This window comes from Aquila chrysaetos (genome assembly GCF_900496995.4).
Source record: "Aquila chrysaetos chrysaetos chromosome W unlocalized genomic scaffold, bAquChr1.4 W_unloc_2, whole genome shotgun sequence".
NCBI lineage: Eukaryota > Metazoa > Chordata > Aves > Accipitriformes > Accipitridae > Aquila > Aquila chrysaetos.
Genome location: NW_024470322.1, coordinates 3,924,699 through 3,943,675, shown reverse-complemented (window position 1 = coordinate 3,943,675; position 18,977 = coordinate 3,924,699). Strand labels below are relative to the sequence as shown.

The following is an 18,977-nucleotide window of genomic DNA, read 5'->3' as shown; positions in this document are numbered from 1 at the left end:
AAAACGCCATAACTCTGAACATCCCCCCATCCTTCTCCCCCCAGCTTTTTTATTGCTGAGCATGATGTCATATGGTCTGGAATATCCCTTTGGTCAGTTGGGGTCAGCTGTCCCAGCTGTGTGCCCTCCCAACTTCTTGTGCACCCCCAGCCTACTTGCTGGTGGGGTGGGGTGAGAAGCAGAAAAGGCCTTGATGCTGTGTAAGCACTGTTCAGCAATAACTAAAACATCCCTGAATTATCAACACTGTTTTCAGCACAGATCCATAGCATAGCCCCATACTAGCTACTGTGAAGAAAATTAACTATCCCTGCCAAAACCAGCACACAGGGGGATGGTGCAAGGCTCCCCCAGCCCCCACCCCACTTGCCCCTGGGGTCTGTGTTGCAGGGGTACCCCTCACTACTTTCACATTCCTCTGACCCACCCCGGAGCAAAGCATGTGGGAGGGCCTCCAACTCCACACACCTGCCACACCACACCACCCTCCCAGCCCTCCTTACCTCTGCTGCTTCCAGCTGAGTTCTCAGTGGGCTTAACCCCAGTGCAGGGGAGAGTGGCAGGCTGAGGAAGCACAGGTGCCACTGAGCCACTGATGGGCACCACCCCCCAGAAATACAGTAGGCCTAAAAAATGGTTATCCCCACCCAGGCCAACAGTTTAACAGCCACAGGACATGACAGAACTACCTCTCCACAGTAGCTAATGAGAGTATGAGATGCCTGCAGCCAACAGGAGCATGGGGCTGCTGTGAGGGGTAGTGTCAGTGTGTGGGGTATTAGTGGCCTGCACCTGATCTGGCTGGGCAGAGGGCTGTCAGGGGCTCTTTGAGATGGGGGTGGCAAATAAAAAAAATTAAATTTGACAAACCCTTGACAATTTAAAATGATAACAATAATCTTCATTCAGTTTCCATTTTTTTAGCTTGGAAAGTGTATGTGAAGGGAAATAAATTATTTGTGAATTAAGCTAATGGAACTGTATGACTATTTAGATCAACAGGTTCTCCAGCAAATATAAGGATCTAGAAAAAACATTACATACCTCTTCCTAGCCCTTTACACACAAAAACCAGATAAAAGCCAAAGACATAGAAATTTGCAGTGTGCTTTTAAAAAGTGTTCCCTTTCCATTAGCCTCCAAATCTCACTTTGTCAAATTCTAAATGTAAATACATGGAAACACTTATTTGAGAAGTATTTATTAAGTTAAGGACATAGATGAGTTCTAAAGTTATCAGGGGTTAATTTTCAAATAAAAATTCTCTCTCATCCAGCCATACTAGGAAATCCCAAAATTGATGTAAGAAGTTCTCAAGTATCATTTTATACGAGAAGACAACTTGCCATTTCTTAAATGCTTCAACTAGTTTCTTATCATAGCTTAATGTACGATAATGAAGTTAAGGCCAAATTTCCCTTGCTTACTAGTGCCTTTGACATCAAAGGTCTGAAATTTATTTTCCCAATATATTTCCTTGTATCCCAATGGGCTACCAGTTTGAGGGGAAGAGGCGTTAGTCAGTCTTTCATTATATTCAGAGGTAAACCAAATTATGTATTTATCTAAAAAATGCAGTTTACCAACAACCTAACTAGTGTCTATTGCACTGTGTAAAATATTTTAATCTTGAATCATAATGATTTGAAGCTATACCTTGCCACACAATGACTAATTGCTTTGTCCTTCAAAAGGAACTGTTACAGTTCAATTTGATCTTGTATTTAGCATAAAAATACACCTTTTCTGTGCATCCTTAAATGAAAGTCACTGAAGCACTGTTAAACTGATCCAGCAACATGTCCAATACTAATATCAAAAGGTTGTGAAATTTTTTTAGGCAATACTTTCTATCCAAAATATGTGAATTTAAAAAACATTTCACATTATTAATCTTTGTATAAAGGCTCAAATAAAACTTCTTGTGTAGGTGTTCATAGTAGACTAAATTATCAGGTTGCCCAGAGAGGTGGTAGATGCCCCATCCCTGGAAACATTCAAGGTCAGGTTGGACTGGGCTCTGAGCAACCTGATCTAGTTGAAGATGTCCCTGCTCATTGCAGGGGGTTTGGACTAGATGACCTTTAAAGGTCCCTTCCAACCCAAACTATTCTATGATTCTATGAAGGTGTCAAAACATACAATGAAAGGACACAAAATTGGCAGTTTCTTTATTAAACATAGAAAACCTATAAAGTAGGATGTATGGAATAAATCTAAATTGCTAGATAATCAAACCTGAGTATTATTTAATAAGACTAAATATAATTTCTGACAACTGAATGAACTGACCTAAAAACATCTCCCTTATTAACTGGTGGCCCTTTTAACAGTTTGTTGAAAAAATGCAAGAGAATTTTACCTTTTACATTTCATATTGCATGACCTAGCAAGATTCTACATATTGTTTACTGTTTTCTGTTAGATGACATCATATTGCTCACATTACCCTTATTCAGGCCTTAAGTTCAGTTTTGTTTCAAAATAAACTGCAAGTGACATCAAAAAGTAAAAGGCCAAGAACTAGGACAGGCCTTTTTCTCTTCTTTCTGTTTTTAATGAGAAAAACAGCCTCAGCCTATAACATTAATTCAGTTTCATATTAGAACTACAGACTGAAGACTGACACACTACCCTTCACCAAAGGTAGCTAATGTTATCCGTGTATCTCAAACTAATGCCAAAGTAGTACACAATGTCAAATTTTTGAAAAAGATCCTATCAGCTAGTACAATTAGTTGTATTTTAACTGTTACAAAATTTAGTAGTACAAAGTCTTGACAATAACATCAGGCATGTCTTATTCCAACTGACCTGCCCCAATCCTCACCTTTATTTTAAATCTAATGGATAACAACAAAAAAAAGGCCCACAAACTTTCTGAACAATAGAACACATACAGTACTAAGAACTAATAGCTCAACGGAAGACTGAAAAGCAGCATTCATTTTTATTTTAATATAGAAGATACTACAACCTAAAGGAAGTCTAATCTAAACTTAGTTGAAGGCAGATTTTGACATTCTATATAAAATTAAAAAATAGAATATGTGGATGAGATTTGGTTAATTTCAGAAGGCACCTCAAGGCTAAAAGGCTTTCATAAATTTATAATCCTTTCCAAAAGAAATCACTTTTATTGCTGCTATTCAAATCACAAAGAAAAAGCTTGTTTTGTTCCTCAGTCTAACAAGGTATCCTCCCCCAATAAGCAAGATTAATTTAGAGAAAATATAGAATAAAACTGAAGATGTCACAACTTTATAAATACAGTGACTTTCCTTGTCTGGGTTCAAATCAGTGAAATAGTGAGAGTTACTTTTTGCCTCTATGATGTTAATAATCTATTGACCATCTCAGTCGCTTTCCTCTGGGCACTGAAATACCATTTTGTCATAGCTGTCCCATGTGCAGTACTCTTAAGAATAGAAGGTAAGAACACTCTGATGATTCCCACGAACAAGGAAAATTGGTGGCAGATCTTTAGAAAGAGCTTCTAACCAGGCCATGTATAGTGCACTAGAAACTGCACCTTTTCTTGCAACTGGCAAACTCCTAAAAGTCACAAGAAAGAAGAAAAAGAAAAAAGCAATGAACAGTTAGAAAAAACTCATGGAGTACAAGTCATATCATAAAGATGAAAATATAATTCTGCAAAGAGGTAGATATTAAGTCCAATTTCCTATATTTTTCAGATGTAACTCATTAATTAAATTCTGAGAAAAAGTAAAGAGTTCATATCTTAAGTACCACAGGCCTTTACATCTACTTACACCTCACTTTTGGCCTTTTATCACCTTTTTATATTCAGGCAGCTTCACAATGAGTTCTCCTCAGTTGGAGAAAGTTTCTTTAAAGATTCTTCAAGTCTTTAAAATAGAACTTTTACTTATGGTGCTAAGTTGTTGCAGTCTATCTTTCTCACAATCCTTCCAAAACACACCATATTGTTGTCTTTTGAAAAACTACTGGAAGTCTACTTGCACTGATCAAACTCCATTTGTGGTACTACTTCATGGAGCTCTGAAGCAGGCTCCTAAAGGAAAACAATGTGAAGAAGCTACAATCTGCATTCTAATTGTAGTTCCATGGAAATGCATCAGCAAATAATGTTGATCAAAAGTACCTTTATCTAGAGAGATTTCCCAGAAAAAACAGAGTTTAAAGGAAGAATGTGAAAGAGGAGGGAATAGTTGGCATGCAAGAGGGGAATGAATGTGAGAATCTCAAGCTGCACTGCAGATGTGGAGGCAATCATCTGAAGTAACATATGAAAAGCATGAAACTACATAGGCCATTTTTTATGCATCAGTAATTACTTCCAGTACTGAAACTTGCTCGAGTATTTCTATGCTTTAATGCCAAGGCACAGTCTTCTTTCTAACCTGTATTTACATATATTTATAGTTCAAATTACAGTACTATATCAATTAGAATAACCATAAAAATTATTTACTTACATAACAATTATGTTAGCTGTACTTGAATGTTCTTTCAGCAACTCATTTAGCCTAATCTGACGATAAGTCTGTATTTAAAAATGAAAATTGTGAGGAAGATCTTTTATTTTTATATATAAACTAGAAAAAAATAATTTGATCAAGAAAAAAAACCCAATTGTGATCAATTGGTATGTATCATTTATAGAAAGCATATACTTCCCCCTCAATGTGGTAACTTGTTCATTTGTATGAGATACCTATGGTTCCAAGGCCATGAGAGGAAAAAAAATGGTAAACTTAGAAACATGCAAATAAGCCAAGTACTACAAAAGCTAATTTTAAGATAGTCCCTCTACTAATGATATCATCCTTCACAGCTGCTGGAAGCAAGAGCCCCCTAAACTGTCTCCAAGGTTTGTTTAACTATTTCCTGTAAGTAGCAAGCCAGTGTTACAGAAGCCCCACTTTTGTTTGGCAAGCCTCTCTCCACAATGGACTTCCTTTTTATATTACTGTATCCTTGCTTAGCATCTTAAGCAGCTCCCCACTATTCTACTACTGATGACTTCTTTCTTAAACTTGCATTTATACAGTCATTTTCACTTTTCTCTTTCACATCAGCTACAGTGCTTGTTGCAGCAAACATTTGGAGTTAGCCATTTCTTATAGTTCTGTTGTTCTCAGGTCATCTGAAATCTTGTTAGCCTGCTGGCTAGTGTCTGCAGAAACAAGCTATCAGCAGACAAGAATGAATTGCTGCAAGTATCTCACTGAAAAGTTTTGAGGTTGTTTGTGGACATTGGGAACGGCAAGGAATTAACTAGTTCATTAACTATAAAGATGCTGCTTTCCATGAGTTATTCATAAAAGCATCTATGGAAGAGAATAACAAGAATCAGCTTATTAATTATATCCACAAATGCCGGGGGGGGGGGGGGGAATTGACAACATTTAACATAACTGTTTAAAGAATACAGCACCTTTGTTTTGTGAAGTTCAAGTTCATTATCTGTTATCCTCCAAGGTTCACTCTCCTTCATTTTATCTGCAATTTCTTGTTCTTTATCATCTTCATGAAGTCTGAATGGCTCTATCATTTCTTCAAAAGCTGTAATACTGGAACAATTAACAGAACAGCCATATTAAAACAGATATGGTACTAGCCTGTACATCAGCAATGACTTTCATTCTATGGGAGAGAGGAGTGAGAATATGTGAGAGAAACAACCCTGCAGACACCAAGGTCAGTGAAGAAGGAGGGGGAGGAGGTGCTCCAGGTGCTGGAGCAGAGATTCCCCTGCAGCCCATGGTGAAGACCATGGTGAGGCAGGCTGTCCCCCTGCAGTCCATGGAGGTTAATGGTGGAGCAGATCTCCACCTGCAGCCTGTGAAGGACCCCATGCTAGAGCACGTGGATGTGCCCTGAAGAAAGCTGCAGCCCGTGGAGAGCCCACACTGGAGCAGTCCGTTCCTGAAGGACTACACCCTGTGGAAAGGACCTATACTGGAGAAGTTCTTGAAGAAATGCAGCCCATAGGTGGGACCCCATGCTGGAGTAGGGGAAGAGCATGAGGAGGAAGGAGCGGCAGAGACAAAACATTATGAACTGACTGCAACACCCATTCCCCATCTCCCTGTGCCGCTCGGGGGGAGGAGGTAGAAGAGTTGGGAGTGAAGTTAAGCCTGGGAAGAAGGTGGGGGTGGGGGGAAGGTGTTTTTTAGTTTTGTTCTCATTTCTCACTACCCTACTCTGTTATTAATTGGCAATAAATTAAATTAATCTTCCCCAAGTTGAGTCTGTTTTGCCCATGATGATAACTGGTGAGTGATCTCCCTGTCCTTATCTCAATCCATGAGCTTTTCTTTGTATTTTCTCTGCCTGAGAAAGGAGGGGGAGTGATAGATTGGCTTAGTGGGCACCTGGCAGACAGCCAAGATCAACCCACCACACTTGAAAGTTGAAGAGTACTAGCTTAGAAAGTATGTAGCAACTAACAATGATTTATTCAGAATTAAGTTTGAAAGAGAAGTTTCCAGTACAGTCTAAGAAACATGTTCAAATCCAAATAACTAGAGCCATCTTGTCTACAGTCTTCCTGTTGCATTCTTTAGGATGTCAAGTGTATTCTCAAATTACTTGGATGTTTACAGCAATGACTTTGAAAGAAAAAATTAGGAGAAAGAGGCATTCATTTCTCTTTCTAAGAGAAACTGATCTCACCCTAATTTCTCAACCCACATTATGATATTTGAATAGCAAATAAAGGCTGCCATGGATTAGGAAAGGTAACTTGTCTTTGAATTGCCCCAATGTGCGAGATATGCGAGAGGTGAAAGAGTAATCAATATTAAGATTTTAGTGGAACAGACTGAAATGTATGCCTTATTTCCAATGAAATAATTAGATTTTGATGGTATTTGAATGTTTTTTACAAAGAACTCAAAGTATTGCCAATCTTTTGTGGTTTCAAATTACACACTCTGGAAAGTTTTTTTTTAAAACACTAGAGTAAATACTCTTAATATATATTGCAATATCAGTATATGTAACATGTTACCTTCCATGTAGTTAAACACTCACCCCATGCCCATTTTCAAACTCAGGCAGCATTCCTGTTCTTCTAGGAAACCTCCACATTATATAAAGTGTCATGGTTTAACCCCAGCCAGCAACTAAGCACCACGCAGCTGCTCACTCACTTCCCCCCCCACCCATTGGGATGGGGGAGAGAATTGGGGGGGGGGAAGTAAAACTCGTGGGTTGAGATAAGAACGGTTTAGTAGAACAGAAAAGAAGAAACTAATAATGATAATGATAACACTAATAAAATGACAATAATAAAAGGCTTGGAATATACAAGTGATGCACAATGCAATTGCTCACCACCTGCCGACCAATGCCCCATTAGTCCCCAAGCGGCAATCCCCCCAGCCCCATTCCCCCCAGTTTATATACTAGACATGACGTCACATGGTATGGAATATTCCTTTGGCCAGTTTGGGTCAGCTGCCCTGGCTATGTCCCCTCCCAACTTCTTGTGCCCCTCCAGCCTTCTTGCTGGCTGGGCATGAGAAGCTGAAAAATCCTTGACTTTAGCCTAAACACTACTTGGCAACAACTGAAAACATCAGTGTGTTATCAACATTCTTTTCATACTGAACTCAAAACATAGCACTGCACCAGCTACTAGGAAGACAATTAACTCTATCCCAGCTGAAACCAGGACAAAAGAATATGCTTTTTTTTCTACCCTTAGCCTTAACAGCATTCTTTACTGAAGTTAGTTGATACAATGACTTCACTTTCATCAAGAGTGAAAACCACCAAACGTAATCTGCTGGTGTTTTTTGGCAGAAGAAAAAGGAGAAGTGTTAACAATATTCTATTATACAGCAAAGCAACTATTAAAAAAAACCAACATCTTTTATTTGCTTAATTTACAGCTATTGTTAACTTCAACTAGATTTCTTAAAAAGATTTTGGATACATTTGGGAGAATTATTCCACAGAGATCATAAAAAATGCTCTCAGAAGAAATAACTCATGGATCACTTCCATGAAATGTGACCCATGTAATTCTACAATCTCAACTTTTTAAGGCACACAAATGAGCACTACCTATAATTTTAGGCATTTTACAGTAGCAGGCCCCTATCACAGGAGCAAAGGCATCCAAAAAGTACCAGAGTGCCAGAAGTACTCTACCATTTTAGTTACTTGATATATTCTATATGTTTAAGAAAATGTGAGTAAAAAGCAGGGTGTAAAAGAATACATACTAGCATTTATATAAGTTGTAAACAGGTATTTCCTAATTTGCATGACAACTCAAATTATTCAGATCAATATTTTCACTTCAACACACTAAAGATGACTTGAAGGGGAAAGATGATCCTTAGGCATGTCTTGATATTTTTAGATCTTACAGACACATTCTACTATGAAAAAAACCCCCACAGCCAGTACTGAAAGCCATCTACAATTACCATTGTTTAAACTTGGAAAAAAAAAAATCAGAAATATCACACGTATGACAATTCCCATGCAGCTTAAAAGTTGCAATTTAAGTGTCCAAGCTAATTTAAAAAACCAAAACAGAACCCTCACAAGAACAACACCCCACACAATACAACAGGCTACTTAAAGATGAAACTTCATTAACTTCAGCTAAACATCCAAGATTAAGACCACTTAAAACTATTGTGAGCATTCCTCTTCTTTTTAGAGAAGATTGCTCCAGACAAATTGGATTTTTCTAACTGGATGTTTTCTAAATCTAACACTACAGTCTGTACTGGGTCTGGATGGGATGGAGTTAACTTACTTCATAGCAGCCTATATGGTGCTGTGCTTTGCATTTGTGACCAAAACTGTTGACAGCACACCAATGTTTTGGCAACAGCTGAACAGTGCTTCCACAGTGTCAAGCCCCCCACAAAAGTCAGTAGGCTGAAAAGTCTGGGGGTGGGCAAGAGGTTGGGAGGGGACATACCCGGGACAGCTGACCCAAACTGACCAAAGGGATATGCTATACCACATGACATTGCAGACATCGCACTCAGCAATAAAAGCTTGAGGAAAGAAGGAGGAAGGGGTGGATGATCATGATTATGGCGTTTGTCTTCCCAAGCAACGGTTATGCATGTTGAGGCCCTGCTTCCCAGGAAGTGGCTGGACATCTGCCTGCCAATGGGAAGTAGTGAATGAATTCCTCTCTTTTGCTTTGTTTGCACATGCAGCTTTTGCTTTCCCTATTTGTCATGGTTTAAACTCAGCCAGCAACTAAGCACCACGCAGCTGCTCACTCACTCCCCCCCACCCAGTGGGAGAAAATCGGGAAAAAGAAGCAAAACCCACGGGTTGAGATAAAGGTTTAATAGAACAGAAAAGAAGAAACTAATAATGATAATGATAACACTAATATAATGACAACAGCAATAATGAAAGGATTGGAATGTACAAATGATGCGCAGTGCAATTGCTCACCACCCGCCGACCGGCACCCAGCTAGTCCCCGAGCGGCGATTCCCTGCCCCCCCTTCCCAGTTCCTATACTAGATGGGACGTCCCATGGTATGGAATACCCTGTTGGCCAGTTTGGGTCAGGTGCCCTGGCTGTGTCCCCTCCCAACTTCTTGTGCCCCTCCAGCTGTCTCGCTGGCTGGACATCAGAAGCTGAAAAATCCTTGACATTAGTCTAAACACTACTTAGCAACAACTGAAAACATCAGTGTTATCAACATTCTTCACATACCTAACTCAAAACATAGCACCGTACCAGCTACTAGGAAGACAGTTAACTCTATCCCAGCTGAAACCAGGACAGTATCCACCCCTTATTCTATACCATTGACGTCATGCTCAGTTCCCATACCTTTAGTTACATCCTGGTCAATCATCATCACCTTTTCCATCCCTTTGAGACATATGAACAATGATATATGTATATACACACAGAGATATCATTCCTTTAGTTTATGGGTTATGTTCATTAAATGTTCGTTGAGTTCATTTAGTTCCTGACTCTGGGCTCCATCTGTCATACCAGTCTTTCTGGGCAGGAGGGATGCTGCAAAGTCCTCTCAGTCGGTAGAGCAGGACTGGGCTTCAGTGCGGTGTGACGAGCAGGTGACATTTGACGCAGCAGGAGGATGGTGTGCACCGTTGGATTGTTGCATGCTGGAGTCAGTTCTGGTTCCATCACTACTGCGCTTTGCTCAGTTTTATCACAGTTCTTTCTTGCTTGATCTAAGTGATTCTTACTATAGTACTATGGATATAGCATATAACAATTATAGTAATGATAACATACAGTAGCAGGGTTATATAGCAACTAATATCATACAGTTTAATTCTGGCTATTCTCACCTAAAATTAAATCCCCTTGAGGCACACATTGGACTTCCCCATCTTTTCGCATCACCCACCAAGTGCACCCAGGCCCTTGAGCAAAAGCAATCCCACGAATGGGTTTGCCTTTGCCTGAGGCAGGAGTAACCCAGACTGTCTTCCCTAGCATATTTTTTATGTGCACTACAGGAACTTTTTCCCCTTCTACAGTATGTAAAAGTTCTGACTGGGCAGGACCACCCCGATTGGCAGATCCTCTGGTGTTGACTAACCAGGTGGCTTTTGCTAAATGTGTATCCCAATGTTTGAAGGTCCCACCCCCCATTGCTCTCAACGTAGTCCTTAACAGTCCATTGTATCGCTCAATTTTCCCAGAGGCTGACGCATGATAGGGGATGTGATACACCCACTGAATGCCATGCTCTTTGGCCCAGGTGTCTATGAAGTTGTTTCAGAAGTGAGTCCCGTTGTCTGACTCAATTCTCTCTGGGGTGCCATGTCACCACAAGACCTGCTTTTCAAGGCACAGGATAGTGTTCCAGGCGGTGGCATTGGGTACAGAATATGTTTCCAGCCATCCGGTGGTTGCTTCCACCATTGTGAGCACATAGCGCTTGCCTTGGTGGGTTCGTGGGAGTGTGATATAGTCAATCTGCCAGGCTTCCCCATATTTATATTTCAGCCATCGTCCTCCATACCACAGGGGCTTTAACTGTTTGGCTTGCTTAATTGCAGCACATGTTTCACATTCATGGATAACCTGTGCGATAGTGTCCATGGTCAAGTCCACCCCTCGGTCACGAGCCCAACTATATGTTGCATCTCTTCCCTGATGGCCTGAAGCATCATGGGCCCATCGAGCCATAAATAGCTCACCCTTATGTTGCCAGTCCAGGTCCACCTGAACCACTTCAATCTTGGCAGATTGATCCACCTGTTGATTATTTTGATGTTCTTCAGTGGCCCAACTCTTGGGTACATGAGCATCTACATGACATACTTTTACAACCAGATTCTCTAGCCGGGACGCAATATCTTGCCACAGTGCGGCAGCCCAAATGGGTTTACCTCTGCGCTGCCAGTTGCTCTGCTTCCATTGCTGTAGCCACCCCCATAGGGCATTTGCCACCATCCATGAGTCAGTATAGAGATAGAGCACTGGCCACTTCTCTCTTTCAGCAACGTCTAACACTAGCTGGATGGCTTTCACTTCTGCAAACTGACTCGATTCACCTTCTCCTTCAGCAGTTTCTGCAACTTGTCGTGTAGGACTCCATACAGCAGCCTTCCACCTCCGATGCTTTCCCACAATGCGACAGGACCCATCAGTGAACAGGGCATATTACCTCTCATTTTCTGGCAGTTTATTATACAGCGGGGCTTCTTCAGCACGTGCCACCTCCTCCTCTGGCGACATTCCAAAATCTTTGCCTTCTGGCCAGTCCGTGTTCACTTCTAAAATTCCTGGGCGACTGGGGTTTCCTATGGGAGCCCGTTGTGTGATCAGTGCAATCCACTTACTCCACATGGCATCAGTCGCGTGATGTGTAGAGGAGACCCTCCCTTTGAACATCCAGCCCAGCACTGGCAGTCGGGGTGCTAAGAGGAGCTGTGTTTCAGTACCAACCACTTCTGAGGCAGCTCAAACTCCTTCATATGCTGCCAATATCTCTTTTTCAGTTGGAGTATAGCAGGCTTTGGATCCTCTGTATCCCCGACTCCAAAACCCCAGGGGTCGGCCTCGGGTCTCCCCGGGTGCTTTCTGCCAGAGGCTCCAGGTAGGGCCATTCTCTCCAGCTGCAGTGTAGAGCACATTTTTAACATCTTGTCCTGCCCGGACTGGCCCAAGGGCTACTGCATGAACAATCTCCCATTTAATTTGTTCAAAGGCTTGCTGTTGCTCAGGGCCCCATTTAAAATCATTCTTCTTCCGGGTCACTTGATAGAGAGGGCTTACAATCAGACTGTAATTTGGAATATGCATTCTCCAAAAGCCCACAACACCTAAGAAAGCCTGTGTTTCCTTTTTATTAGCTGGTGGAGACATAGCTGCTATTTTGTTGATCACATTCATTGGGATCTGACGACGTCCATCTTGCCATTTTATTCCTAAAAACTGGATCTCCTGTGCGGGTCCCTTGACCTTACTTTCTTTTATGGCAAAACCAGCTTTCAGAAGGATTTGGATTATTTTCTTCCCTTTCTCAAAGACTTCTTCTGCCGTGTTGCCCCATACGATGATGTCATCAATGTATTGCAGGTGTTCCAGAGCTTCACCCTTTTCCAGTGCAGCCTGGATTAGTCCATGGCAAATGGTGGGGCTGTGTTTCCACCCCTGGGGCAATCGATTCCAAGTGTACTGGACACCCCTCCAAGTAAAGGCAAATTGTGGACGACACTCTGCTGCCAGAGGGATTGAGAAAAACGCATTAGCAATGTCAATTGTAGCATACCACTTGGCTGCCTTTGACTCTAGTTCGTATTGAAGTTCTAGCATATCTGGAACGGCAGCACTCAGCGGTGGCGTAACTTCATTCAGGCCACGATAGTCAACTGTTAGTCTCCACTCCCCGTTAGACTTTCGCACTGGCCATATGGGACTATTAAAGGGTGAGCGAGTTTTGCTGATCACTCCTTGGCTCTCCAGTTGGTGAATCAACTTGTGGATGGGAATCCGAGAGTCTTGGTTGTTGCGATATTGCCACCAGTGCACCATCATGGTAGCAATTGGCACTTGTTGTTCTTCAACCCTCAGCAACCCCACAATCAAAGGGTCTTGAGAGAGACCAGGCAGAGTAGACAGCTGTTCAGTGCCCTCCGTCTCCAAGGCAGCTATACCAAAAGCCCATCGATACCCCTTTGGGCCCTTGAGATACCCCCTCCTGAGATAGTCTATGTCAAGGATACACGGAGCCTCTGGGCCAGTCACAATGGGGTGTTTCTGCCATTCATTCCCAGTTAGGCTTACTTCAGCTTCCAATACAGTTAACTCTTGGGATCCCCCTGTCACACCAGAAATACAGATGGGTTCTGCCCCTTTATACCTCGATGGCATTAGAGTGCACTGTGCGCCGGTGTCTACTAAAGCCTTATACTCCTGTGGGTCTAACATGCCAGGCCATCGAATCCACACAGTCCAATAGACCCGGTTATCCCTTTCCTCCACCTGGCTGGAGGCAGGGCCCCTCTAATTCTGGCCAGAGTATCCAGTATTCACTTCTCGTAAAATTGGCTCAGAAGTCCCTTCAAGAGGATCAGAAATAAGATCAGCCCTTCTACTCTGTTTGGAACTGGAGCGGCATTTTTCCTAGTAGAATCCCCTTTTGTGGTGGTTCTTCCTCGCAACTCACGTACCCGTGCATTTAGGACCGAGGTAGGTTTTCCATCCCATTTCCTCATGTCCTCTCCATGATCACATAGGTAAAACCACAGGGCACCTCGCGGTGTGTACCTTGTATATTCTCTCTCTTGGGCAGAGGAGCGCTCACTCCTAATAGCTGAGACATTGGTCCTTACAGGTGGGCAATAGGACATATCCTCTTTGAATTGCTGGAAATCCTCGGACAGCTTCTCCACAGCCAAAATGCAGGCTTGTAGGGAGGAGGAGAGATTTTCTTCATATTGACGGAGTTGGCGAGCCACTTCATCCACTGTCGGTGCCTCTTTGTCTTTCCAGGTCATTATTGCCAGTGAGTTGGCATAGGACGATGGTGCGCTCCGTACAAACATCCGCCACATGGGTCGTGTGCATTGGACTTCGTCTGGATCTTTGGGTAATTGTGGGTTGTCCGGGTCATGATGAATCGTCTCTAGCACGGCTAATTCCCTCAGATATTGGATACCTTTTCCATGGTTGTCCACTTGCTTGATTGACATATAACATCTTCCTTAAAGGGGTACCTTTCCTTCACATTTGACAGGAGTCGCCTCCAGAGGCTGATGGCTTGTGTTCCTCTTCCAATTGCCTTGTCAATGCCACCTTCCCTGGCAAGCGATCCCAGCTGCTTGGCTTCCCTACCTTCTAATTCCAAGCTATTAGCCCCATTGTCCCAGCATCAGAAGAGCCAGGTGATAATATGCTCACCTATATGGCGGCCAAAATCTTTTTGCATATCCCGCAGCTCACTCAAGGATAGGGACCGGGTTATTACCTCTGGTTCTGCCTCTTCCTCCTCTTCCCGTGATGACCCTGGTTCACCTTCATCCTTTGCTAAACGAGCTGATTTTTTTGTATATTTCTTTTTCTGTATGGGGGCAACTGATACTGGTGCAGGTTGATCCGCTGGTTCAGTTGCAGTATCGCTCGCCGGGTTTTGGATAACCGCAGTGTCTGTCGCCAAGGTTTGGGTAGCAGCAGTGCTCATCGCTGGGGCTGGAGGTACCGCAGCGCCCATTGCCGGGGTTTGGGTGACCGCAGTGCTCATCGTTTTGTTGTTAGGTCCAGAGACCTTCTCTTCCCCTTGAGGGTGCTGAGTTGTGTCGAACAGGGCTCGATAGGCATGGGCCAGGCCCCAGCACGTTGCAGTGATTTGTATCTCTCGAGCTGCCGGGGTGACAGCATACCTTTTCCAAATATTTTACTAGTTCTTCCAGATTCTGCACTTGTTCAGGGGTGAATTTCCAAAACATTGGAGGTGCCCACTTTCCTAGGTACTTGCCCATACTACCCCACACACCCTGCCACTCATAATTATCCAGCCTCGGGGCAGACCTCTGGGTGATCTTCTTAAATAGTTGTTTAACCTTAAACAAGAGCTGAACCACATTCAGGAGCATGCTAATTCCCAGCAGTAGGGCTAGGACCGTGCTGGTCTCAACATCCCAAGAGTATTCAAATTTTTCAAAATTCTCAAACACCATTGTAACTGGACTGAAGGAGAAAGGAGAGGGGAAGAAAGGTACCCCACCCATAGACTGGTTTTCCAAGGAGGAAAGGTAAATGGTATAATTATTAATAGTTTCCCACAGATGGCTCCCGAAGTATAAAGGTGACAATGCTGAGTGCAAATACCGGATTAATCCCACAACCGATGACTTTATCATACCATAAACCAGTGTTATACAATACATCAAAGCAAAAAACTTAATCCACCTCCCACGGATGATAAGCAGCAGAAGAGGGACTACATACAGCAAGCGAGGTGATATATAACAGAACTTTAAAAACCAGAGCAACAACTCTAAGAACACATAAATCAACATTATGACCAGCGACTATTAGACCAATATAATGAATGCTTATAACAAATTTGTTTTAACGAGCTCTGGTCAGGTTTGTCGTTATCTCAACCCTTCAGGCCCCACGTTGGGAGCCAAAATGGACTGTCGTGGTTTAACCTCAGCCAGCAACTAAGCACCACGCAGCCGCTCACTCACTCCCCCCCCACCCAGTGGGATGGGGGAGAAAATCGGGAAAAAGAAACAAAACCCACGGGTTGAGATAAGAACGGTTTAATAGAACAGAAAAGAAGAAACTAATAATGATAATAATAACACTAATAAAATGACAACAGCAATAATGAAAGGATTGGAATGTACAAATGATGCGCAGTGCAATTGCTCACCAGCCGCCGACCGGCACCCAGCTAGTCCCCGAGCGGCGATTCCCCGCCCCCACTCCCCAGTTCCTATACTAGATGGGACGTCCCATGGTATGGAATACCCTGTTGGCCACTTTGGGTCAGCTGCCCTGGCTGTGTCCTGTGCCAACTTCTTGTGCCCCTCCAGCTTTCTCGCTGGCTGGACATCAGAAGCTGAAAAATCCTTGACAGTAGTCTAAACACTACTTAGCAACAACTGAAAACATCAGTGTTATCAACATTCTTCACATACTGAACTCAAAACATAGCACCGTACCAGCTACTAGGAAGACAGTTAACTCTATCCCAGCTGAAACTAGGACAATATTAAACTATTATCTTGATCCACAACTCTTTTCCCCTTCCTTCTATTTTTTCCCTGTCTCACGGGAGAGGGGAGTGAGTGACAGGCAGGGTGGGTGTTTAGCCGCTGGTTGGGGTCCACCCACCACAGTCCTTTCTTGGCACCCAAGAGGGGAACTCCAGGAATTCTAGATAACCACAGTAATTGGGAGAGGTAATGGGAAAAACTTGGACTAGACATTGCCAGGGAGTCACATAATTGTGGGGAATCTTTTGTTGGTGAAAAGTGGTGAAAGGATGAGAGGTGGAGTTTTACTGTGTGTGTAAATTGTCTGCCTTTATCAGTGTTATGAGGATGTTACTTTGATTTTGGTATGGGGAATTTTTTTTGTTGATGTAAGTGAAGTTTGTGAAGAGTATGTTATGAATGTATATTTTAATGAAAATTCTTAAGTATGTGTTTCATAGAGGCAAGGGGTGGAATGTATTGGGTGTACATAGCAAGGTTTTGGTACTGGAGGGAGGGGTGTAGGGGCGGCCCCTGTGAAAAGAGGCCAGAAGCTGCCCTGTGCTGGACACACCCAGTTCCGGCTCCACAGTGGACCCATCGCTCTGGCAAAAGCTGAGCCAGTCAGAGAACCTGGTGGCACTTCTGTGAGAACATAGTTAAGAAAAGGGCACCACATGGCAGTGTGAGGAGGAAAAAAAAAAAAGGGGGGGGGGGGGGCGGAGCAAGAAAAACAAGCCTGTGAACACCAAGGTCAGGGAAGAAGGATGGGGAGGTGAGGTGTTCCAGGCACCAGAGCAGATATTTCCCTGCAGCCCATGGAGAGGACCAAGCCAGAGCAGATATCCACACTGCAGCCTATGGAGGACCCTATGCAGGAGTAAGTGGCTATTTCCTGAAGGATTTGTGAGCCGTGCAAAGTCCACGCAGGAGCAGGTTCTCCTGACAGAAACTGCAGCCTGTGGAGGACCCGCTCTGGAGCAGGGGAAAAGTATGAAGAGGAAGGAGCATCAGAGAGGAATTGTTATGGACTGACCCTAATTCCCCATTCACCATCTCCCCTGCACCCCTGCAGGGGAGGAGGGAGGGGGCACGGGGGGGGTATAGGAGTTGGGAGTGAAGGTGAACCTTGGGGATAAAGGGGGTGGGGAATGTGTTGTTTTAATTTTTGCCTTTGTTTCTCACTATCCAAATCTATTTTAATTGTCAATAACTTAAGTTAATTTTCCCCAAGTCAAGTCTGTTTTGCCTGTGACAGTAATTGGTAAATGATCTCCCTGTCCTTATATGAACCCATGAGCTTTTTCATCTTATTTTCTCCCCCTGTCCTGTTGAGAATGGGGAGTGAGAGTGCAGCTTGGTGGGGATCTGGCTGCAGTCCATGGTTCACCCACCACACAGTCTAAAGACCAGAGGTAAAAAAAAAAATTAAAAGTTATAAAATACAAAGTTCTAGACTCTTATAAAAAAGTTATAGCTTAGTTAATTTCCTGCATTTTTCTGAAACTCTGTATGTTATAGGACCTACTTTATCAAAATTCTTAAGAACAAAATATTCTAAATTCATGAAAGAAATTAAGACTTCACCTAACAACCAGTTTTTGTTGGTTTTTTTTTTTTTTGAGACTTACTTTTCTATCTTTGGCTTCATATTAATATCTCCAAGGACCATGATGTCTGAGAAATCTATCCGAAATTTGCTGAGCAAAGTAGCCATCCTGCATCAGAAAAACAAGCCTTTATACACTGAGCACATCTTTTATAATTTACAGGGTAAATAGTCAGGCACTTGGTACTAAAAACACTAGTTTGAAAACAAAAACAACCACTACCGCCACCACCCCTCAAGTGTGATAGAAGTAGAGGGGAAAAAATCCCTGTTTGAACAGAAGTATTATACAAACCTGGCATACTGCTATAGATCAACATACTTTGGAAAATACATTTTTAAAAGCATAAAATAAGAGAAGAGCTCTCCCTTAAAGACAACCCCAGAAAATATTTGAATACCAGAGAAAACATTAGTGCCAGACAACATTACAGAAAAATTAGTGTAACCTGAGGTATATCTCATTCAGCATAATTTGAGGGAATAGAACTATTCTGGTGGAGGGAGAACAGTATGATTAAACCTCTGCTAAAGAACAATTGAAAGAAGGCTACTAGTAAGAGGAACTCATCTAGTGTATACCATGTTCCGTTAGTATTTGAAATGAAATTTTTAGAGGTAAACTTACGCTCTTCTGTCACGATCAATCCTGTTTATTTTTCCACCAATGAACACTCTGATCTTACAATCTTTCCACTTTTTCTTGCTTGTAAGAAGGTAAGGAATCAACAGTGTCAAACCTGCATTTTGACCAGAGTTTAGGACCGTATCAGAAAACATAGCATCTAAGAAGAGAGTTTAATAGTACAACTTTGTAATCTATATATGAACTGACTGAAAGATATCTATCAACAACTAATTTAAAATCACTTCAATATTGTTTTCCAAACACTTGTTGATAAAGTACAAAGTACATTACCTCCATCATCAAAGAGCCACCAGACATCAATATTGCTTTTGCTTTGTTTCTTCTGAAACTGGGTAGTAGCATCAAGAAGTCTTTGGTCAGCCAAATTTAAAGGAGAAGATGGGCCCTTTGAGCCTGGAAAAAATATATAATGGCAGGTTATTTTTGAACTGGTTTGCTTAATAAGCCCAAAATCCAAATGCAACATCTTAATATCAATATTTTGTGATATCTGTAAGTTGAAATAGAAGTAGTTTTGAAATTTTCTTTTTCTAGACT

The 18,977-nt window shown here is 42.4% G+C and overlaps 1 protein-coding gene across 7 annotated transcripts in view; it reads right to left on the bottom strand.

Annotated features, from left to right (window-relative positions):
• Nucleotides 1-355: 355 nt before the first annotated feature.
• Nucleotides 356-18,977, bottom strand: part of LOC121232943 (solute carrier family 12 member 2-like) — a 118,065-nt gene continuing 99,443 nt past the window's right edge. For 3 of the 7 annotated variants that reach the window (XM_041121459.1, XM_041121458.1, XM_041121454.1), the window contains 6 exons: nucleotides 18,711-18,833; nucleotides 18,420-18,531; nucleotides 17,814-17,900; nucleotides 5,423-5,558; nucleotides 4,461-4,528; nucleotides 356-3,555 (listed from right to left, as the gene is read on the bottom strand). In XM_041121459.1, the coding sequence (XP_040977393.1) occupies nucleotides 3,420-3,555; nucleotides 4,461-4,528; nucleotides 5,423-5,558; nucleotides 17,814-17,900; nucleotides 18,420-18,531; nucleotides 18,711-18,833 (662 nt within the window). In that variant the 3' untranslated portion in view covers nucleotides 356-3,419. Of the gene's footprint in view, nucleotides 3,556-4,460; nucleotides 5,316-5,422; nucleotides 5,559-17,813; nucleotides 17,901-18,419; nucleotides 18,577-18,710; nucleotides 18,834-18,977 lie in introns of those variants that run through there. The other 4 variants (XM_041121453.1, XM_041121455.1, XM_041121456.1 and 1 more) reach the window with 2 other exon arrangements.